Source organism: Aethalodelphis obliquidens, unplaced genomic scaffold (genome assembly GCF_003676395.1).
Source record: "Aethalodelphis obliquidens isolate GAN/ISIS:26980383/991018 unplaced genomic scaffold, ASM367639v1 scaffold4, whole genome shotgun sequence".
NCBI lineage: Eukaryota > Metazoa > Chordata > Mammalia > Artiodactyla > Delphinidae > Aethalodelphis > Aethalodelphis obliquidens.
Window position 1 is genome coordinate 55,474,978 of NW_020837948.1, and position 23,964 is coordinate 55,498,941.

The following is a 23,964-nucleotide window of genomic DNA, read 5'->3' on the forward strand; positions in this document are numbered from 1 at the left end:
GCACGCACGCACGCACGCACGCACCAGAGTTTGAAGACATCCTCAGGAAGCATAGGAATAGACTTCTTAGGGAAAAAATTCACTTTTTTTTTTTTTTTTTTTTTGCGGTACGCGGGCCTCCCACCGCTGTGGCCTCTCCCGCTGCGGGCACAGGCTCCGGACGCGCAGGCCCAGCGGCCATGGCTCACGGGCCCAGCCGCTCCGCGGCATGTGGGATCTTCCCAGACCGGGGCACGAACCCGCGTCCCCTGCATCAGCAGGCGGACTCTCAACCACTGCGCCACCAGGGAAGCCCCAAAATTCACTTTTTAAACAACCACAACCAAGGTATTTATTAATCTGAACTCTAACAGGAGAAATAGCAATCCACTTACAACCCTCACTGAAGGGCACATCCTGTAGCTGCGTTCACGGGGCTGCTGACAATGGAGATAAGCACTGAGCCTGGCATCCAGGCCTGTAAAGAAGCAGACCGCGAATGCATTAGCTCTTGCCTGCCTTATAGCAAACTCTTGAGCTCAGCAGGGCTGGCTTCCAAACAGGTCAAACAGCAGTTTTTTTCCCAAACAGCTGATAAGATGATGTTTTCTGTTTCTCAGACCTTAGGGGGCCCCATGTGTGTATGTGGGGGAGAGGGTAATGGGCCCAGAGAAATGACAGAGGACCTGCTTCACAGTCATGCTCTGTTTCAATGGGGGATATACTCGTGACAGATCTCAGGACCCCTCATCTCTTTATCTGCCGGGATCAACCGTACCATGAGACACCCAGGCACTCACAGGCACTCACGGAATTTGGGAGACCAGGATTCTGATTTTCAGCTTTGCTACTAACTTGCAGTTTCACTTGAGATAAATGCACCAATACTGTGGATCTTGGCATTCCTCTTCTGAAAGATAGGGAGATTGGAAAATATGATCCTGTCTTAGATTTTTGATTTTGTGAAGCTCATTGTCCCCCTTTTGATTCACTTCTCAAATCTGCAGTTCATCCCCTAAGCTTGGGTTTTCACTTCCGAGAGATGTTCATTAAGGTGGGTTTCCATCCTGGTTCATCTTTTTCTTGTCAGAAATGCCTCTCCTTTATCCCCCCAGGCACACAGTGCCTCGGGGGCATGTGCATCTCACAGCTTGCTGAGGAGTGTTACCAAAGTGTTACTAAAGCTTTTGAAAAGTCAAAATAAACATGTAGATGAAGGGAAGCCAGTTTACACAAATAATTAATCCTGTTGAGAGTCCTGGTTCACCAGAGAGGCGTAATTCTGCTCAGTTTGCCCTAACTATGTTTTATTTGCTTATCTTCGATGACTTCATGCCTTTATTATGAGTTTTGTCAATATGCTGGTATGCAGATGAGACTCCTGGTTTGTCATCCCTAGGAATGCTTTTCATCTTGAGAAACTTAGTGCTTTCCAGCAAAGGAATGGCCATTTACAGTAGGGTGGGACATCTTGGGCCATACCACCACAATCGGTCTTTTGCAATCAATTTGCAGAAAATTATAGATGTCTTTCAGTCTCAAAGACTGTTTACATGCAGTTTTTAATAAGGTGTTACTCCAGTGAATTTAGTCTCTAAGAATGTGGATTAGTCCAACAAGTCTTCTGGTGCTCTTGCTTGCTATTTCACATAAATGGCTAGAGTGTTCATTTTGGCACAAAGATGAGTACATATTTTAGGTATTATTCATACACTCCAGTGAGTTATTCTTGACTTTTCTCTTTCTCTCTGCCTCAGGCCTCTAGGAAGAAGGGCTGGGGAGAAGGGAGCAGTAGCACACCCAAGATGCTGGGCTGTTGGTCATCTGTCTCCCCAAAGTCTTGATTTTTCAAAAAGAAATTTTTCTCCCCATCCCCTTTCACTTATGTTCCCCATGCATACATATGGCATCTCAAAACGTCTGAAATTGCTAAAAGTTGGCCAGAGGCAGAGATTCCTGTACAGTCAGATTCTGCCTCTCTAGGGGGCCACTGATCTAAGGCTAAGAACTGAAATACAAGAAAGTGGATTCTCTTCACCTCCCAGCCCAGCAGCACCCCTGAGAAGAAATCATTGGAAGGATGGACTGAACGCTGGTCAGCTGGCTCCCTCATGTTGGGGAGGGGATGAGGGGCACATCTTTGAGGGCTCTCTCTCCGATAGTAGAGGTCTCCACCAGGCAGTTCAAGCCAGCATCAGTGGCAGCCGTGGCTCTTGAATCTATGGCTTAAGAGAGTTGCCCCCTGGGTGTCTGAAGCAGCTGGCTTGCTTTCTGTCCTCTTGGCCGGTCTCTAAGAGCATCTGGCCAGCCCCAAACAAGGACTTGCTGCAGCTGTGAGCATCAGTCTCTGCTCTCCCCACAACCCTGCTCTCAACTCTGGATCCGTTTGACATTGAAACAAACGGTGAGAAAGGAGACTGTTGCCAAAGCAATGAAAGGATCCTTCAGAAAGATACTCAGACTGTGTTTCTTCTTACAACTGGCATTGGCAAAAATGACATTTTTGTAAAATGTAACCGGGTGACACATTACAGGCTATCTAGTATGCCTTTACTATGCCTAATCTTAAAGGCCACAGGCTCGCATAGCTGTCACTGTCCATAGTATAACAAAAACCATCAGAATCTTAGTATTTTGATTTTAGAAGTCGGGTGTAAAAGAATCTGCTACCTCAGTGGAAATCTCAAAATTTGGCTTACTTAAAAAAAAATGAAAATACAACTATTGACCATTAAGCTAATTCAGATAGCAGGATTCGCCTTCAAGGCCTTACCTACTGGTGGGCACCCAGCTGACACTTCGGAAATGCTCATGTACAAATGCCCTGGCTGTTCAGTAGGCGCTCTCAGCAGCAGTTAGAGCTCAAACCTCATCTGGCCCTGGATCAGCCCCGACCTCACCTTAAAGTGTCTGTGAAATGTTCACCAGTCTGCGTCATCTCTAAGCCTCAGTTTTCTTACTTGGAAAACGGGTATAATAGTAGTACATACCTCAGGGTTGTTTCGAGGATTAAATTAGATAATGTATGAGAAAGGCTTTTAAGCACACATAGTAGATAGTAAGTGGTAGTAGCTATATGATGATTATTAAAGCATTTGTGCTTTCTTGGCAGGTGTTAGTACATTCTTTTGTGTTCCCTCCAATTGCTGCATTCTCAGGAGTAGAGTCTTTAGAACTGACCTTGTTCTGTCGAAACCAAATGTTAACTACATTGTGAAGTGCCATTCCTGGCCCCTTAATAGCCTGCCTTTGTTGGGACTGAAGAGCACAGAGCAGCCCTGTGGCTCCTACGGGCCTCTGGGTGTCCTCAGGCATTTTTTTAAAAGCTGAGTTGACAGGAAAACAAAGAGCTTCTTCCTCTCACTCCTCTTCCCCTGACCTGTACATTCTCCATCCTTTCCTTTCTGGAGGCAGCTTCTAGCGGTTGAGTCCTGATTGCAGGTGGCTTCTCAGGCTCCCCTTGCAGAATAAATCACAGGCTGATCGGTCTTCACTGGGTGAGGACTCGTCTGGGACTTGGTAGAGCCAGAAACACACATCAGTTCATAGCCCTCTGGGATTCATTACAAAAGCTGGGGAATCGGCCAGCAGGGTCGTTTTCACCAGCTGCCTTCCTTAGGCTGTGACCTGGATGTGGTCCACAGTGAAAGCGTAGAATGCAAAGATCCAGGTTTTCCATGACAGCATCAAGCAGTTTGGGTTTGGAAATGCACGTAGGGCCCTCTTAGAAGTCCGCGGAATCCCCAGTGACTCAGGTCTGGGACGGGGCCACGGCAGTGAGCTCAGGAGTTGGCCCACTGCTGCTGGCCCAGGCTGTTCCCCTGGGGTTGCCACGAGGCTTGGAATAGCGTGTGAGCTTCTGGCCTGGCTGCCTACTGTCCTCCAGTCCTGCCTCGCCGGCTCTGTGCTGCTTCGTGTCTGGTTGGCTCTCACGCTGTCTAGTCCCTGTAGCCCTCTGTCTGTCTACACCGCGTTCAGCCCAGCAGGATGGCCTCAGCGAGCTGCCCCACCAGTCTGATTGGATAGATCGCCATCCATGCTCACTGGCATCGCTCTCTGCAGCGGGGGCTCAGGGCCTGCTGTGCAGACTCAGTTTTCTTGGAAGTGAGCAATGATTGAGGGTGAAGGAGAACAATATGAAGAAAAGAAAGGGAAAGGAATAAAAGAAGGATCTTAGAGAGAAGACAAGGGGAGGGTTTTGTCTCTGCTGCGTGTAGAATTGCTTTGTCGTAGTCCGGCACGCGTGGGGAAGTCGGGGTGGGCATGTGAGATACACCATGACTGCTGTCTGGGTCTTGGCATTCTCATTGCTGTTTTTCAGAGGGTGAAAGATAACCACGACTCAGCCTGGTCGCAGCATCCGTTTTGACTTATCCCATGCCCTACCTGTTCACTCCCAGTGACCACGTTGGTCACTGGAGAGGAGAGAAGTAAGAACAGGACTTGGGAAACGTGGGGAGAGGGGAAGAGATTCCTGACTCTTTCAGAGACCTGGCCCCATTTTACACCTGAAAAATTCACCTTGCTTTCTCTGAGAAGGTAGTGTGACCTTGGTTGCCCGACTTCAAAATACCTTCAAAGGAAAGACATGAGGGAAGTAGACGGAGCATCCCCTACTTCTCCTTAGAATGAGGCACCGGAAGCTTCTGGCTGTCCAGAGGAGGCTCTGGATTTCTGGCTCTCCAGACAGATGACGCCTCCACCAGAAGTCAGATGTAACCGTTCTATGTCTCAGTCAATTTAAGAGTACCCCTGATGATGACGCATTTACTCATTCATCAGCCTTGTGGAAAACTAAAGAATGCCAAAATGTTATAAGGCAGGCCAGAATTAAATTTCAATCCAAGGAGCTTTTATTGGATGCCCGATAAATACAAAGACCTATAGACTCAGGTCTACAATTTCTTGAGTTTCTGCTCCAAAACCATATTAGAGAGTCATTGCTTTAGAAGCTGTACCCTAGAAAAGCAAAAACAAAACAAAGTATCATCATATATAAAGGGAGCAAAAGAATTCAACTGTATCATTAGAGGAAAAACAAAACTACTGCCTAAGAGCAAGCGGACCAAGCACGCATTAATTTAAGTAAATCTAGGGACTGGGATATCTTTTTAAAGAATCAGTTGGAAAATCTCGAGGAAAATTGCAAACTCTCTTAAAATTCAGATAGAATATGCAGTTGATATGCAAATAAAGGACTTTGCTATGGTAACCACTTAATTGTAGACAGATAATCTCAGAGCCCTGGATGATGATGTTCCAATTCCAGTAACAAGTCATCACGTTAAGTATGGCTCTGAATATTTATACAAGTGGTTCAGGCACTCTGTTTTAAGAACTTAATGCAACAGTGGTGTTCTTCTAAGCTCTGACGTCACTTCAGAAGTAATCTGTGCACTCATGTGCCCAGGCACAGTTAGGCATAGTTATGAGTTCAGTTGTTGTATAGAGGCTTCCCAGTAGCTTTATTAATTGGCCCTCAATCTCTTTTATTAAAAGATAGCCCCCAGTACAGATGAAACCTAAAATACACATATTGAGAAAATGAAGCCAATATTAAAAACTTCAAACCAAAATACTCAGTGGCTATGTGTTCAGAGTTGAAGGACAGCCTCAGGGCCCTAGTGTTGAAAAGATGGCACTCGCTTTGTTGCAGAAATTATTTAACGTTATCTGGACCCCAAAACTTTAGCAGGCAAGAAATTTACTTACTGTCCTGAAAATTTCAGAGCTCAGTAACTAAATTTTTTAACTGTCTTTTATTCTGCTATGCACTGCATTTGATTTTTTTTGGGGGGGGGCAGCTTACTTTGAATTATAAGTGTATTTTGGTTAAACAGGAGCTCTTTATAATCCTACATGTTGGATGAATAATTTATCAAGAAATAGTTTATAGAGTTCTTCCAGTTGCATAGAAACAGTTTAGGAAACACCTTCTCACTTGGAATGCAAAGTAAAATTTTATCACTAACTCATGGGAAGGAATAATCTAAATTAGTTTGTGGGGATGCATCTTAACAGGTAAGAGTTAAAGTTTTAGAAACTGCCAGTGAAGTAATTTGCATATAAACATGAATCATTGCTGAGAAAGGTTTAGGGAGGCTTCAGTGTGGGAGAAACTGCATCTTTCTTGTGGATTGTTTCTCCACATATTCTAGGGGCATCTGACAATTCTTAATTGATGGTCATTAATTTTGAGTAATTGTAACAGAAACTTCCTCTGGGGGGCTTGGCTGTAAGGTCTTTTTATGACAACTATGCTCTGATTGTCTTCCAAAGAATTCTCTTTATTGCTTTGTCATCCGTTCTCCACCCACCACCCTGGAAGAGTATTTTTCTTGCCAATTATAATTCCATGGAAGTGTTTTTCGTAGAAAACAAGTACCCTACTAGACTCCTCCAGGGAGACGGTATAAGCATTAATACAAGCTTTAAGTAAAAAATTACTGACATCGATCCTTCACTTTTCTTCTCCTTCCCCTCAGAAAATCTTGTTGGTTAAAAACCTCTAATGTTATTGATCATGTACTAAAATGACATGTAGATATAATCTGCTCTGCAAAGACACTGGTTATCAGCTGAAAACCCTTTTCATTACCAGTGACCTCCCATTTCTGATCTGGCCTTCAAAGCAGAGTTTTTAAATGCCAGTTGGGCCCAGTCTAGCTTGTCCATAAACCCTTGAAACTTTAAAATGAGGTGCAGTGAAAACTCTTTACCTTTTCATTTATACAGTAAACAAACAGGCTTCTTAGAAAGATGTCCCCATCCTAACACACACACACCCCAGCGGCCTCTCACTGCCTTTGAACAAGGGCGTGCACCCTGCTAAGGTTTGTCAACTGAAAAAAAAGCACAACGTGAGAGTTGTAAGTTAAGTTTTATTGGGGGCAAAATGAGGACTATAGCCCAGGAGACAGCGTCTCAGATAGCTCTGAGGAACTGCTCGAAGAAGTGGCGGGGGGAAGGTCAGTATATATGTGGTTTTGGTGAAGGGGGAGCGTGCAGTCAGGCACACATTTTTTGCAGAAGGTTGCTGCTAGTCTGGTGAAGGTTACTGCTAGTCACAAGGAGAAAATGTCTCTGTTAATGATTTTAGTACTTTTCTAGATAAGAGAAGATGCAAGAATTTGGGCTCATAAAATCTTCTCCTGCAAATATCTATCTGAAGGCCTGTCCTGCCAGTTTTTCCCAGAGCACAGAGTGCCTCATTCCTGATCTCCACCCTGAACTCCTTTCAGGGGGTGTTGAAGGTCAGCGGCTGCAGTGGCTAGTGACTTAGTCCTTGTAGAGGCAGATGGCAAGCGCCAATTTTTAGTTGCCACCAGTCCTCAGCGAAAACGAGAAAAATATGGACAATGTTGTAAGATTTCATAGTGCTAAATGTGTTCAATTTAAAGAACTGTCCTTTATTCTTAGATGACATCCTTTACCCTTTTTGCGTTAAAATACCCTTTTTTATGAAATGATAGTGAGAGGAGTTAACGGTTATTTTTAGTGTCCTTATATTAGCAAAAGAAAAACTATTGACCTCCCAGTAATTTTTCTGGAGATTTTGCTAGTGTCTGAAGTCCAGAAGCTTGGGAACCACTGTTCTAGAATATGAGCAACGGTGTGGATTGTGACTTTTTCACAGCCCTCTAATGTTCAGATTGGGGCCTGCTACATACACACTCGGCGCTCAGTAAAAGTTGTTCACTGACAGAAGCATAGTCTGTTCTGTGCTCACTAATCCGTGCTAGAAACTGTGAGTTTCTAGGCATTTGGAAAGAGTAAAGGATGTAGTAAATGCTGCTAAGTCTCAATCCTAGCAGGTACTCTGCCCTCCTAGACAGAGCATAAATAAATGAGTCATCATGCAAAGAACCAATAAGACTCTTTCCAGAACTGGCAGTCAGTAAAACCAAATCCTGTCTGGGCTTTATAGAATAAATCTTCAATGAAAATTTGAAAAGCCTTAGTGGGCAAAGTGATTTCAAAAGTAGAGATTAAAAAAAAAAAAAAAAAAAAAAAAAGTAGAGATTAACCAAAGGTGGCAGCTCTTGGGCAGAACTCCTTGATTCATGGTATAACTAATACCTTGTTATATTACTCTTATTTATAAATACTGTTCGAATACCCCTGACTCTGAATGGCTAACTGGCATTTTGGTACTGAGGGTAGTGTCTTGGCATCTGGAGAAGTCAAGCAGGCTGGAACCGCGTTGTTAATTTAGCTTTGGGGCTTGGGAGGCAAGGACCAGAACTCTTCTTGGGTAGAAGAGACCTGGGGGGGCCCCATCCTGGTGTCTGTAGTTGTCATAAGCAAGATTTGAGAGCCTGATGCCTTAGATTGAGAGCAGCATCCCGAATGTAGACATTGAGACAAGCAAATCTCTTGTTAGCACAGGATTAACTAAAACCTACTGCCTGCGTACAGGTAATGGTGAATGGTGCAAGGGTTCAGGGTTGGGAGGAGGTCAAGGCAGAGATCCTCAGCTCTGTTCTGTGAATTAAGAAAGGCTACTTGGGGCTTCCCTGGTGGCGCAGTGGTTGAGAGTCCGCCTGCCGATGCAGGAGACACGGGGTCGTGCCCCGGTCTGGGAAGATCCCACATGCCGCGGAGCGGCTGGGCCCGTGAGCCATGGCCGCTGCGCCTGCGCGTCTGGAGCCTGTGCTCCGCAACGGGAGAGGCCACAACTGTGAGAGGCCCGCGTACCGCAAAAAAAAAAAAAAAAAGAAAAAAAGAAAAGAAAGGCTACTTGGAGGAAGCGGGATGGTTAAACCATGGCCCCAGCTGCTGGAGGAGGGATGTAATTTGGCGGCTGAGAATGCTCTCGGTGCTCGATTTTGTCTAATCAGCTACAGATGTCTCTCCTGGAAAGTTCATAGGATATGGTTTTTTTGTGGACCAGTTTGTGGACGGCATTAGTATTCTAGGTAGATGTGCAGTTTCAGATGGTTCCCAAGTGCACAGAATCTCAAAGACTAAAATGTAAACAGATGATACGGCTTACATTTTCTCCCCCTGGTCTGATGGGTTTTGTGCTTTATTTCCAGTTTTCTGCTCACACAGATTCTTTAGGAGAGGACATCATAGCGAATATTATGTTGGTTTGAGCTGTTCATAGGTGTTCTTTCTAGAAGTTTTTTTTGGCCAGTGGCAGCCATTCCAAGGTGACATCTATATTGTAGTAAAGGAGGCTGATGACACTCAGATTGTAATGCAAGAGAAGGGGTGGATGGAAATCCTTTATCTTGTTGTTGTCTTGATGCAGGGTTAGCAAATCAACCTGCCTGAGAATAGGTGAGCCTTTATTTTTGTGCAGCCTTCCTCTCCCCGTCATCCCCTTACAGCATTCCTGTGGTTTTTTCCACTTGAGAGCTGTTCATCGTCATCTGCTCTCTAACGTCTCGTAGGTATAAGCGAGCCAGCTTTTGAGGATATAGCAGTCTCCCCTCTTCAGCTGCACAGATGCTTTTGTTTTGGAAGCTAGTCTTTGGTGTGCAGTAACGCAGCAGCCTGGATTTGAGTCCCAGCTCCACCACTGATTAGCTGTGTAACCTTAATCCCTCTGTGCCTCAGTTTCCTCATGTGCCAAATGATGATATTCATAGTACCAACCTCACAAGATCCTCTCACGGAGACAGCTCTCATCTGAGTTATATTTAAAGTGCTTAGCACTTAACTGCTGCCGCTGTTATTATAACAATTATCATTATGATCATTAAGAGGTTCTGATCACCTGTATAAACTTCCAGCTTTAAAGTATTAGTTGTGAATGTGTAAAATTGGGGGAGGGTGTTTATAGCTTAAACTCCATGTCATCCTTGCTTGGCATCTACCATTTTTACCACAGAAGATCTTTCCAAAAGGTTCTTCCAAAAATGAGAAGACTAGAAAGGAAATGGGAATCAGAAATGCCATGTGAAGTTGGTCAACAACACAGTATGTGTAGAGGACTGTGTTGGATTTGGGATGGAGATGGAGGTAGAAGCCAAGGAACAGAACACACTCCTTACTGCTGTCCAGTTTATAATCCAGCGGGAGTTCATCTGAGCCAAATGTACATACTTTGAGGCATCTAAGAGACCTTGGAGCCAGTGCTGTCCTATTATGGGACAAATGCATAGTATGTCACAGCAAGATTCCTAGTTTTTTACTATCACTGTTCTGGATAATTTTCCAGATAGTTGGCTAACCATTTACTTGTAATTTTTTATTTAAACTTTTTACCTGGGAAATTCTGAGTTGCCTCTCTTCTTAAAACAGAGTGTAGAGGACCTAGTTCAGCCTTGCCTTGGTGAGTGAGAATGACCACTACAGGCTGTCTGCAAAGTCCCTGCACAGGAGGAGTACACAGGTTCATACTGTGATCTTTGGAAAGAGAAGAGCTGGATGGCAAATTCGTTGGTCTGACATGGTGCCTTCCTCAAAGCACAGTCTTAATAATACCTGACAGTTTGCCTTAGGGAATTGTGAGAGAGAAAAGGTCCCTACCTAACAACAGTTGACGACTTTCAAATAGCTATTAGGGACTGCCAAAATGACTTCCAGCTGTCAGCATGGAAGATGACTTGGGAAAAAATTCAAATTTAGACAGAAAAGAGAGGTAAACATACAGATAAATGTTAACTAGCAGGCCTAGGGTGGTTGTGTATCACTCTGTACATCAGTTGTTGTACCACATGATGGTCCCAGACTTAGAGTTAAATAACTAAACATATTCCTCTTGGAAGCAGGGAATCACCTCCTCTCCCTCCCCTGACCACCCCCCCATCGCTGCACCTGCGGTTGATCTATGACACTGTCCTCAGGGCTGCTGATGGGAGTGGGTATTTTCCTGGGCCGTCAGCAGTTCTACATTCCTGCCTTCAGTGCCGACACTTTCTGTCAGTCTCTCCATTCTCCAGGCTCACGCTGCTTCTAGACACCGGCCTTACCACTTCTGCATACTGCCATGGTCCACCTCGCTCCTCATTCCCCCGGGTGTACCCTTCTGCCACCTGCCATTTTCCTGAACTTCTCCAGGTTTAGCCCTGCACTGCGCCTCCCTTCCCAGCTGGTGTCCAGGGCAGTTCCCACAGTCAGCCACAGCATGTCTTTATAGATGTCGTTACCGCTGCCAAGCATAGTTGGAAACAACTTCAGAGTTTTGAGGCTAAGATGATCTCTAGATTACTGAAAACTTATTACATTTAGTTGACTTACTGCTTTTTTCTGCGTCATCTCCCAACAAAGATCTATTTTCTGTAGCCAGAAAGGAGATATTCAGTGCTTGCAGTCAGGTAGAAGGCCAGTCCCATGGTTTGGTCCCTTTGTGTGTTCCATTAGTAAGTGTGGCTGGTGTGGCTGTTAGCCAAAACTGCCGACCCCTGGGATTCACCGTTATCGAATGCAGCTTTTCCTCCAACCATTTAAAAAACTTGGCAAGCACTTAAAATGGCTTCATTTTAAAATGTAACCATCCACATCATAGCACTCTATCTTTTCATTCATCCAACAAATATTTACTGAACACTTATTACACGTCAGACGTTGTTCTAGGCAATTGGGATACATAAAGAAAAAACTGCACAAAGTTCTCTATCCTCGTGGGGTTTACATTCAAGCTGGTGGAGACACAATAAACCAAATAAGTATACAGTATATTGAAGAGTGATGGGTGCTATGGAAGGAAAAAACAAAAGGAGTAGCCAGGGCGAGAGAGGTTGGGTATGCTGGGGTGATAAGGAGGGAAGCTGCAATGTTAAATAGGGTCGTCAGGGTAGGATTCGGTGAGGAGAGATTCAGCCAAAGACTTCAAGGAGATACAGGAGTTAGCCCTATGGACAGTCAGGAGGAAGAGCTCTTCCGGCCAAGGGAGCAGCTCGAATGAAGGCCAGTAGGCTTTGCCGCAGAGGGATGTGGGCCCTAAGAGAGGAGTCAGGAAGGATTCTAAGGGTTTTCACCTGAGCAGGTCTAAGAATTGGACTCCCATTTGCTGAAATGAGGTCCACAGGGCAAAGGCCAGGTTCTGAAGTGGGGAGTAGGAATCAAGAGTTAGGTTTGGACATAGTTTTCAAGTACCTTGTTAGATATCCCAGTGGAGGTCAAGTAGGCAGTTGGATATGCAAATCTGGAGTTAAAGGTGGAGATCAGAATTCAGGAGATGCCAGCCTAGAGGCAGTATTTACAACTGTGGGACTGAGTGTGATCAAGGGAATGTGGAGAAGAGGACAAAGGACTGGGCCCTGGGCCCTCCCGTGTTCAGAGATTGGAAAGGTGAGGAAGACCAGCCAGGGATACCGCGAAGGGACGACCAACATGGCTTCCCGTGTGGAGGCAGGACACTGGCAGATGATCCTGCAAGAGGCACTGCCCTGTCTCCTTAGTTTTCCTTTACCACAGTATTGTCAGTACTTTCTGAACTTGCTGAGGGAAGCTGTCACCCCCAGTAAGGCTGGAACGCTCTCTGAGCTGTGTCCCAGAATAGGGGTGGGATGCAGGAAGCCAGTCACTCTCCCATCTGATCTGTCTTGCTTCTTGTTAGAGGGATGGCCGCCTGGGCCAGAGGTTGAGGGGCAGGGGGTGCGGTGACAGGGGCAGCCTCCCGGCACAGCTGAGCTGAGCCCCTCAGAGACTGGAGCTCAGTCTGAGTCACAGGGTAGACCTGACAGGGATAAACACCACCAGGTGAATTTTTTTTTCCCCCCCAGAGCTATGTTGAATGGGAAATGGATGTCTGATAGTTAGATGGTTTCCTGCTGGGTTCCTAGATGAGTCCGTGGCTGTTTCAAAGCCAGAAATAAGTTGAACTCTTGACCTGTTACCCAAGGTTAACTGTGTGACATACCCTATGGTAAATGCTAAAGATAAAATTGTGATGTGAATCAAGAAGGATAAAGCTTTTCTGCCCTCAAGGGGTTCAGAGTTCTGCTGGGGCCTTGCTCTATCCTCAGGGCCGAGAATAATGCCTGCCACTTAGTAGGTAACTCAGTAAATTGAGTTGAATATACAAAAATAACATGATAAAGAGCTGAAGAGGGATGTGCACAGGGCAGAGGGAACACACAGAGAATAACATTCTGGCAGGAAGTGGTGACCAATGTCACACAGAGGTGACATTTGGGCTGGGATGGGGGGAGGGTATTTCCAGGTGGATGAGTGCCCAGGGGGTCAGCATGAGTGAGACCCCTTGTTCAGGTCCTCAGCTAGACCTAGTTGGAGCCCAAATGTATCAAATGATGCTAAGCCTGCTGTCCGCTGTCTGCTGTGCACTCGCTCTCCAGAGATGTTAGGGTATTTCAGAGCTTCAGAATGAGCTTGTTATGACCTAGTGGAGGCTGAGGGTGCGTCCCTCACTGGGGGCTTCTCCACAGGCTGCTGGTAGCAGTAACAGACGGCCATCTTTTCTTCCCGTCCTTAGAAAATTTCCTTTGGAAACTGAGGTCTAGTCAGTCTTTACTATTTAGTCTGGAAGCCTGTCTGAAGGGGAGGTGGGAGTATGATGTCCAAAGACTCACTTGTTCTTCTGTACAACAGGGGCCAGCCTCTAGTTCTCACTTGTCAGGCCAGGAAAAAGGGCCTCCTTCTGTACAGACAGTGGGTGACACACAAAAGGCAAGAAACCTGGAGTCCGTCCCCTTGGCCAGCAGGTAGCAAAAGTGTGGGGTGATTGGGTGACAGACTGGCAGGGAGGGCGTCGGGGCCGACACAGCCAGGGAGAGCCTGTGAAGTAGCCACGGAGCCTTCCGCACTCTTCCTTCACAGGCTGAAGAGCAGTGGTTCAGACTTGGCTTCCCCGTTCCTAGCGTCCCGGACGCTTAAAGCTGGAGGTGGTCACCTTCAGACAAGTAACATATTATTTATTGTATTCAGCAACTCGTAGTCTTTCCAAAACTGGAGTCTTGGCAAGATTATGGAGGTTGTTTCCCCCACCTAAGGGATTTGATTAAAACTTATATTTGATACCATACTGTTTCACTTCAAGGCAGTAGCAAGAAAATTACCTAAGATATATAATTTTGTGGCCGGTCTAATCACAGTCAGTGCTGACTGTTGATCAGGAAGACTCTGACATTACTTTTCCCAGGGTGTTTCATTCATTTTATTTTTTAGCACCTTCTTTTTCAAGGCACCAGAAACTCAGCCATGAAACACAGCTCCTGCCCTCTCCCTTTCAGAGCTCATGGAGTCTAATTATTTGAATTAAACACAAACCACGTGTTTAGGTCACCCATAGACTCTAAAAATTCCTGTGTAGCAGGATAGAACTGCTGGGAATCCAGGGTTGAGTCTGAAAGCTCCTTCCAGGTAGGGGAAAATATTACTAAAATGGCAGAGGGACATGATGGGTGTTGCAGTGTGATAGCTGGTGCCCATGAGAGAGCCAGCACCCTATGGTGAGCCTTGGTAAATTGTCAGGGCTCTGTCTCCAGCCTGGTGTGGCATCTGTGGAATAGTCCAAGTGACTAACCATCCGTTCCCTTTCATTAATTTCTTTCTTTCTTAATTAATTTCTTCCCCAGATAAGGTTGAGTCATCCCCCAAGTGACCCCATGGTGAGCATATGCTGGCATCTTCTAGTTCTCTTGGTACCATGAACTGCGAGGCTGTTAGCAAGAGAAAAGGCAGGATACAAGGGAGAGGATATCTCTTAAGGTTGGGAAAAAATGGTACCTTCTTGGGTATCATCAAGTCGAGCCACTGCAGAAGTTACCGGCCCTCTGAACTGCCTGTGGTTTCTTGTAGTGGTGGCTGTTTTCTTGGGTAGTTGGCCAGTATCATCCTGCCTGCCTTTCCTCCTCCTCCCAGCTGGGCCTGTCGCAGCTCAGCCAGGCACCAGGAAGAGATGCCAGTCAGAAGGAAATGACATGCCCACTGGCCTAGTCCCTTATTTTCTCTGCCACCCTCCCAACACACATTCACACACAGCCCAAACGGTGATGCATTAAGGCAAGGAGATGGAAAGGCCCCAGAGATAGGCTGGCCTCACTTCAGGAGCTGCGGGGGAGAGCAGACCATTGCCTGGTGTGGCTCTTATGTGAAACTCAATCCAGAGCACACCTCAGCTGACAGTCCCTGGTGCACTCCAAATTGATGACTAGAAAAGCCACGCCACATTTGCAGCAGACTTGGTATATGTCTTACTGTGTTCTCTTGCCTGCTGTCTGATGTGCCCATCTAAGAAGTCGTGGACTTCAGTTCTGTCTCGGTAGCAGGTGTCATCAAGCCTATTTGGAATCTGGGGCGGATGTTTGCTTCTAGCCCCTGGGATTCACAGGCCTGGACCAGGCAGTGTGACAGGAGAAGCCAGCCAACCAAGAGTGTGCATCTCCCTTCCTGCTGGGATAACTTCATTCTTGTTGGTTGGCATCTGCCAAAGTTATTTTACTCTTTCTCCCCAGGGGCACTATGGTTTAGAAAAACTGTATTGCAAAGCAAATTGCACTGACATTGATAAAGTTTTATTAAGAGTCTGCTCTGTGCCAGGCACTGTTCTGAGCACCGCCCTCGTGGAGCTTGAAGTTTAGAATGGAGGTGGATTAACAATCAGAATAACTAAGTGAAGTATCAGGTTGAACCACATGAAATGACCATTTTTGTAGGTAAAAAATGGACAAATATTGACAGTTTCGTATGACTCAAAGTAATCTATTCTGTTTGTCAGTAATAAATGCTAAGGAGAAATAATAAAGCAAGGAAGGGGGGGATAGCAGGTTAAGGGAGAGGTAGGTGTTTGGAATTGTAAATAGATGGGACCAGAAGACCAAGGAGGTGGCACTTGAAGGTGGCTGGAAAGCTGTCTGCAAGAAGGGCAGTGCAGGTGAGAGGAGCGTAACAAGAGCAGAGGCCCGAGCACGGCTGGTGTGTGGCCGGAGCAGAGGGCAAAGGGCAAGAGAGGCAGGCGCGGGGAGCTGGGGCACGGAGGACCTCGAGGGCCAGGGAGGGAAAACTGGATTTTACTCTGAGAGCTGGGAAACCTTTCTGGCCTTCTCGATAATCTTACTTGGAAGCAGAAAGAACCTGTTGAGATGACGGCTGTGACTAAGGAGTGCTCGTTAGGGCCCAGGAGCCGGCGCCCAGGCCGCTCGGAAGCTGCGCCGGCCCGGGAGGCGAGGCGAGGTGAGGTGAGGGCCGCGTGTGGCCACCTGAATCGTGAACATTTCTGGAACTCCTCTGGTAGAAGAGCCTTTTTTAAATACCTAGAAAGATGACAAATGCTTGTTCTGTCCTTGCTCACCTGAAGGCCGGCTGTTTTCTCTCTCCGACTGTCTTGTGTTTTCACGGCATTAACCAAGCTAGGGGCAGCTCTGGTGAGTGCTGGGAGGAGAGGCCCACCAGCCAGGCTGCCCAGGTTGGGAGCCTGTCGTTTGGGCGCACATCACATGCACCGGGGCTCGCAGCCTAACAGAGCCACTTTCTGTCACCCTTCCGGGGGACTGCCCTGTGGGCTTATAGTCAAGCTGAGGATTTTGACAGACTCTTAAGCATGGCGCCCTTTTATGATGTCTCCCTGCTGTCCTTATTCACAGATCGATTGGCCAGTAGCAGCCACAAGATTTTAAGAAGGCCTGAAGCACCTCAGGAACCTTATCTGAGCTACCAGCAAAGAGGACAGCTAAGGAGAAGTACAGGGGTGAATGTTCCTGAGTGTTCTGAAAAAAGGGGTCTGATGATATTAAAATAATAGTTATTTTAAAACTGCTGGCTTCCCAGAAGGATCTGAGACAGCCACATTATTTTGTGCATCCTACAAGCCAGAGCCCAGCACAGGGTGGCAGAGCTGCTACGTGACAGCAGACTCTGTGCTTTCGGTCTTCTGTCCCTAGCCCCTAGCCAGTGCAGGAAAGGGCGTGGAGAAAAGGGAACCCTGCTGTGATGATGGTGGGAATGTAAATTGCTAACAGCCACTCTAGAGAAGGGTGGTTAAGAAAAGTATTTTGCCATAAAGAGAAACCCTTACAATTCAAGGGTTATAATGCATATTAAAATGCATTAAATTTTACTAGTTGGACTTGTTTAAGCCACATAATACAAACGATGTGTGCAATTAATATTCAAATATAAACACTCTGGCCTTTTAAAAGGGAGAGCCGTTAATACTGCCTTGCCTACAGGCTGCGTGCTCGAAGTGCCTCTGAATCCTTACACAGGTCCCAGCGATGGTGCCTCTGGTTTCCAGCGCAGTAACTTAGGACCTGAGGGAGGAAGCTCCCAAGGTTCCATGTGCCTTGGGTGAGCTTTCCTAGGGAACAAGGTGGGAATTAATCGGGATTTATCACAGGCTTAGAAATACAAAAGAATTAGCTCAGTCATCGTAGATCTCCCCAGCTGAGTTACATTTGTTCCGATGGAGAATAGTTTATTCTTTCAAGGGTACTCATTGTAGCCTCCTCTCCCCCAGTTATGACACCTTTCAAAATATCCACCCCCTCACCCCCCCCCAATAGGCCGGCCTGTCTATTCATAACTGGTAAACTTTACACTGCTTCTGCTTCTGCATGGAAGGGGCCTGCCAAGGGCTTTAACCTGTTACCTAGCGCTAGTCTGTGTTCCAAGTTGTTGTTAGGGACACAGCAAGTACTCTTTACAGACTGTGTAACACTCACACCCACCTTATGAGTTAAGGATGAGCTCATTTTACAGGTGAGTAATCATACTTCGGTTCAAAGACTTCTCTAAGGTCACCCAGCTCGTAGATGGCAGAGCTTGGATTCAGACCTCTATCTTACTCCAAACCTAGAGACCTTAACTACTAAGTGACCGACCACCTGCTGAGTTGTTGCTGTGGTCCACCATCTTGCTGGTTTGTGTCCTAGCCTCACACAGGGACTACAGGGGCCTTTCTGCTATGTGACTTCTAGCCAGACATCCAGACCAGGACAGCTGGTCCGGGACTGTGCCTATGCCAGCGCGCCAGCACATTCTCCACAGGCGGCCTGATCCTCGGCAGGATTTGCTCCATGCGCCCGGTCATTTCTAACAGCATCTCTCCAGGTGTCTGGGCCGCTGCTCCCTTCACTTACGCCTCCCAACACTGGATCGCATTTCCCTAGCTACGGATCACCGCCACCTGGCTCCCAGCACCCCGACCTACGGAGAAATAAGGGCTGCACAGTTAGAAAAACTTTTGTGAATCGCTCTTCTTCAGACCGTGAGCGTGTAAATGGATTCCCTCAGTTCCACCCCTGCTAGAAAGCCCCACGAGGCCTTCAGAGGAGAACAAGGGGATGAATTTGGGAAGTAGGGACAATCAGACCCCAAAACCCACTCTAGTGCCATGATCGGGGAGAAGATGCTCTCCATGACAGCTGTGATCTGTGGTCTGAAACACAACCTTCCTCAAACCGAATACTAGCACAAATGCAGTCGTGTTCTTTTTGTCAGGAAGTTGCTGTAAATGCCTAGGAAGCTTTGGTGTGGTAACCCCAGAGGATTTCAGTAAAGGTAGGAAAAGAGAATTTAGAGTAAGCTTAAATTAAGAGGACAGAACTGCTAGTCCAGTGTATCTAAAAAACAGGTCTTTTTGACTGTGCATTAGCGATCTTGATGATGTAGGTGACATTCTTCAAAGAAAACTCTTTCTTCCTGCTACGTCGAATAAAGCCATCTTCTTCCCGCAGCACCCTTTCTACCAAGAAAGTTTTGTCGGTAAGACCTGAGGCCGCTCAGTTCCCTTCGTGGTCCCGGGATGCGGACGCCCTCGTAGGCAGCGTCTCCCGTGCGTCGGGGAGGCGCTCCCTCCCGGGCTGCCGCAGGCACAGAGCGGGCACCTGAGAACGACTGTCTGTGCCTCACTTGCCTTGCCTAATCCCGCCCTGGAGTAGCTCCTAACCCCCAGGGCTGGCAGGAAAAAGGCCTCTCAATTTCACAGTGAGCAGCTGGAGGGAGAGAAAAATGGGCCTTTAGCATGGCAGTGCTGTGGTGGCGTCAGCACAGTGGAAACAGAGCTTCTTAGTGTCTCCTCAGAGCTGAGCTTACTTGAAAGCACTCGGACCAAAGGTTCTTACGGAGTTTGCAAGTGGCCTCTCAATGTATGTGTAAACATAGAAGGTCTCTAGGTATGCGGTTGGTTGCTGGTGGATGCCAGCAAACAGACTCCTCGTGGGTTTATCTTTAAAGCATGACACCCAGCTTAAGATGTGGTCTGTCGCATTTAACCACGGTTCTCCGTGAATTCCCTCACACCGGGGTGGGCAAACTTCTCCTGCCAAAGGCCAGAGAGTAGATATTTCAGACTTTGCAGGCCGTAGGGTCTGTAGCAACTCTCCCTGTGCTGTCCCCGCACAGAAGCAGCCACGGGCAGTCCATAAACGAATAGGCATAGCTGTGCTCCATTTACAAAAACGAGACCCCACTTGACCTTAGTCTGCCGACCTCTGCCTCAGACCAAAAGGGAACTAACTGCTCCCTGCAGTAAGAGCCCTGTGGGAAGAAGTAGTAATAAGGTTACCTGCTTTTCTAGAAGAGGAATTATTAGTGGGTTCACATTCCAACATGTACAAAAGCAGCTAAAAATATTTTCATTAAAGTGATTGATTGTCTTGATCAGGCCAGATTAGCTGCCTAGAAACGGTCCCCAACACTTGCTATTGCAGAACGGATGCCGTTGCCCAGAGCAGGCAGATCGAGTAGCCATTCCACAGACTGGTGCAGTTACTCACTTGCCATTGGAGAGCCGTGGGGCTTTCACCTGTTTTTCTTCTGCCCTGCAGGCCTCTTCCTTATCCTGGGTTTGATACTCTACCCTGCTGGCTGGGGCTGCCAGAAGGCCATAGGCTACTGCGGACACTACGCATCGGCCTACAAACCCGGAGACTGCTCGTTGGGCTGGGCCTTCTATACCGCCATCGGGGGCACGGTCCTCACTTTCATCTGTGCCGTCTTCTCCGCACAAGCAGAAATTGCCACCTCCAGTGACAAAGTCCAAGAAGAAATCGAAGAGGGGAAAAACCTTATCTGCCTCCTTTAGTTTGGAAGAGACATCAATGCCGTTTTCTTGCTCGTGTAACCTTGTGAAACACTTCACTTCCGGTTCTGTCGTTTGAATCGAGTGAAGAACTAGCCTTTACCTACCAAAGCCACGTTCCACAGCCCTGAGCCTCGCCAGGACCAACGACAGGCAACACCCAGCTGCACAGAGTGACTGCACAGGAGGGCCACGGTGCAAACTGTAAGAGATGGAACGTGAAAACAGTACATAAACCCTGACACGCAGTTAAGTTCTGTCAGACTCCATCTCCCCCCAAGGCTCAAGGAAGGATGATGACCTAAACCCTTAAAGCAGCAGTTTCTCTGGTAACAGAGGAGACCATTGGCCAGATTTGCGGGCTGTTGAGAGACGTTTCTGCACAGGTTGCATGCCTGTGAGCATCTCTGCCTCAGAGTGAGGTTTGGGGGTTGGTGCTTTTGTTTCCTCCTAGTTCTTTCAAACTCTCTCAGGTGGAGACTGCGATGAAGACTGCACACCCACCGGGGAGAGGATGTGTGCTAAAGGGCCGAGCAAGACACTGTCGGTTGCTTAGCTGACCCAAGGGGTCAGCAGGGACAGTGTGGAATTCTGTGGTGGGACTTATTCTAGGCTGAATTCCAGAGTCAGGTGGATCAATTGAGCTGTCACTCCAAGAGTTTAGAAATTTGAGTAAAGGAAGAATAAGAACCTGTCCAATCATGAGAATAAAAGTACAAAATCCTGCTAGTGGAGACAAATTCGTTCCACTCCCCAGCAGCCAGGCTAGCACCAGTACTGGCCCAGTCTCCTCTTCCACTGGAGATCACATGGTGTTCTTCTAGGGCTAGGACTGCGCTTTGACTGCCAAAGGAAACCTCGCTCTGTTTCCTGATTCCAGGGACAGAGGTCTCCGAGCCAGCTGTGGCTCATTCATCTGGTGACTGGGAGAGCTTGCCAGAATCTCAGCACTTGCAGGGAGACCTTTTCCCACTGTGTGGTAACCGTGCTGTATTCAGCTGTATTCCTACCCCCCAGCAGCAGCAGGATGGCATTCTGTGCAGAAAAAGGAGCTAGAGATGGGAGTTAAGTTTTTCTAGTTACTGGTGTTGGTCCTGAAAGCAGACTGAAATAACATTAAATTGCTCTAACTGGTGAGTTACATCAAAGGCTTCATTCTCAGGAAAGCACAGAGTAGATAGAAAGTTAATGCAAAATGAATGAGAGCTAGACCAAGCTCATAGCACCTGCCTATACCTGTTTACAGAATGAATGAAACACCACTATTAAAAAGGATTCAGGGGCTTTTAATCTAGTTTCTATAAATCACCAACATAATTGATTCAGGAAAATGATATTAGCCATCACTTCAGACTTACTTTGGAACCGATCAAAGTGACCAGAAAGAACCTAGTCTGGTATTCTCCTGAGCTTCAGAATTGCAGAATGCGATAGAAACACTTCTTTGCAATTTAAGCAAATGGAGTGGACCTGCCAAATTTCTGGAAGGACTAAAAGGACAGGTCTCTTTAGGCTTATGAATCTGCTTACTTGAGGGCTTGCTTTGTTTTGAAAATTTAACAAATAACTATGAACCTTGTTCGGGCAAGGTACTGTGTGCTAAGCACCGCCAGGTAGAGAGCCCCGATTCAGATTTGACAACCCTGCCCTGAGAAAATCATCTTAAAGCTGTGTGAGTCTAAAACCATGCCTTGCTGCAGAACAAGTAATTGCTGTAGTTGTTCCATTCCAGTTTAATTCCATTCTAGCCTTCGGCCTGTACCAGAAACCGTTTTCTCTCACAGATAATGAGCTAAAGGGCAGGAAGGCGGGGGCATGCAACCAGGTCTTCATGAGCTCACCATTCTTAGACCAAAGTTCAGAGTAAAAGCAAGATGTACATCTGTGACTTCAAGGGGTATCCTTCAAGGGGTATCCTTATGTATCCTCATAGCAGCCTGTCATAAGGGCTCAGGACACAAACAATAACTGTGTCTGACGCCACACAGAAATGATAGGTTATGGCAGCCACTGGACAGGACTCCTGTCCCTTACTGTGCATCTGTATGCTCTAACCAAGTTCTGATGCCATCACAGTCATTGCTTTTTAACCCTTGGCAATAATTTTCATTTAAAAAAAAGCAACTCCCTCCATCAGGCAAATGATTTAAAACCCAATTTTTTTCCTTAAATTTATCATCACAAGATTCACTGTACTTCTTCTTCTATACAAGATAGAGAACCCATGTTACAACTCTAATTTTACACTCTCACTCTCCTCGCAGACAAGTCATAAGCTTAGAGGATTCTCTAAGCACGTCCATCATCTTTACTGCCTGACTGCGCCTTCACTGAGGGGCGGTGGAGGGCGGGATATTCCTAGGTCACTCTGATAACAGAAGTCATGAGCGAAAACGTGACCTCTCTTGGCCAGAAGAAAGTCACCTGACAGTGTTTACTTCATCAGTCTGAATGCTACAGAACACCAAAAAAAAACCAGCACATGCACACACACAAAACCGCAAACCACTAAAAGCCGCTTAAACACTGATTTGTTAAGCAGAGCAGAGATGAAATTTCTCTAGCAGAGAAAGAGGAGAAAGGTAATGTGGGCCTTCTAAACCTTTAGTCCATTTAGCCAGGCTTCAGTTGGGATAAATGGACTATCAAAATCAGGCTAGTCTAGACAAAGACTGCATGGCTGTTTAAAAACCACTGCATAGGAGGAATGTGTTAGAAGGAAATAATAGATTAAAAATAATTAGACAATCGTTGACCCGCAGCTATTTTTCTATTAAATTTCTATCAAGCGCCTCAGTCTAAAAATCTAATATACCTGGACCATTACTGCTACCAGCAAGTCTTATTTATTTTTTGCCTGCGTTTGTGCTTCAAGTTTTGTGATGGGGCTGGGCTTCTCAATGAACTCCAAGAAGGCAGAGATGTGTGCTTTGGAGTCTGTGGATTTTTTAAACCTGTGTGCTGATTCAACAATGTTACATTAATTGTGTAAGGGTTTTTGTATAGTTATCAAACATCTGTGGTGTAATGATCTTTGTTAAACATGTATTCTGTAAAGTGCCATTGTCTTTTTTATGTGTAGCATATTTAAAAAATATATATGTATATTATACATACACAAGTCTGTGTGAAAGATGTGCAATAACAAAGGTGTATGTATGTTTTGTTTTTTGGAAACTGGACAGGAGTCAGAACAGAGATTGTTTCTGTTTTGGCAAAGGAGAGTTAAACATATTGCCTTCATGGCCTAGTCATTAACCCATAACAATTTTAATGCTACACAAACCTATGTGAAGAAAAGACTGGTATGAAATCATTTTTTTCCTGGGTCTAAATTAAAATAATCACTAGATTTATGTGAAAGTTAAGCCAGCAAGACAGGCCCAGTTAATGCTAGTCTTTCATGTGAAATGTGAAGCTGCCACGTTGCCTTTTCTGTTTGTGTGATAACTAGTAGCTGGTACATAATCACTAAGGAGCTATTTCTTAACATGCTTTGATAGACCACGTTAATGCTAGACCACTATTTAAGGGCTAATCTCACACCGTCTTAGCCATAAGGGTCTGCTTAGAACAGACCTCTCTGTGCAATAACATGTGGCCACTGGAAATCCCTGGCCTGCGTTTGTATTTGGGCAGCAGTGACTCCCAAGGGCCAAAAGAAATAAAAGCACGACTGGGATTTCTTCTGAGACTGTGGTGAAACTCCTTCCAAGACTGGGGGGTCATGAGGTGCTTTGGAGGAACTCAGCACCACTTGATATGCAACAGCCACTTGAGCCAAATATAAAATTGTATTACCGCTGACGGACTCCATGTGAGCCTTTGAATTTCTGCTTATCCTATTATATTGTAAACTAATACATTATTTGTCTAGCATTGATTAGGTTCCTGTGCGTATGTATTTTCACAACATGCTCCCCTACCCTCCCCAGATATGAATTAAACCAGATTTTGCAAACTCATTCTGATTCAAGTCTCAGTATATTGGTTTCAATATGATGTGTATCATTTCATCAAGAAGATATCTACCAATCAAATTTGAAAGACTA

General features: G+C 46.1%; 2 protein-coding genes across 11 annotated transcripts in view; one reads left to right on the top strand and one right to left on the bottom strand.

Annotated features, from left to right (window-relative positions):
• The window catches only part of LHFPL2 (LHFPL tetraspan subfamily member 2), a 183,485-nt gene extending 159,608 nt beyond the window's left edge, over positions 1–23,877 (top strand). For 8 of the 9 annotated variants that reach the window (XM_027100761.1, XM_027100759.1, XM_027100764.1 and 5 more), the window contains one exon: positions 19,659–23,877. In XM_027100761.1, the coding sequence (XP_026956562.1) occupies positions 19,659–19,915 (257 nt within the window). In that variant the 3' untranslated portion in view covers positions 19,916–23,877. Of the gene's footprint in view, positions 1–16,475; positions 16,964–19,658 lie in introns of those variants that run through there. The other variant, XM_027100768.1, reaches the window with a different exon arrangement.
• SCAMP1 (secretory carrier membrane protein 1) overlaps positions 4,830–23,964 on the bottom strand; it is a 126,392-nt gene continuing 107,257 nt past the window's right edge. Inside the window, exon 10 of one of the 2 annotated variants that reach the window (XM_027100758.1) lies at positions 4,830–4,938. In XM_027100758.1, the coding sequence (XP_026956559.1) occupies positions 4,925–4,938 (14 nt within the window). In that variant the 3' untranslated portion in view covers positions 4,830–4,924. Of the gene's footprint in view, positions 4,939–17,027; positions 17,189–23,964 lie in introns of those variants that run through there. The other variant, XM_027100755.1, reaches the window with a different exon arrangement.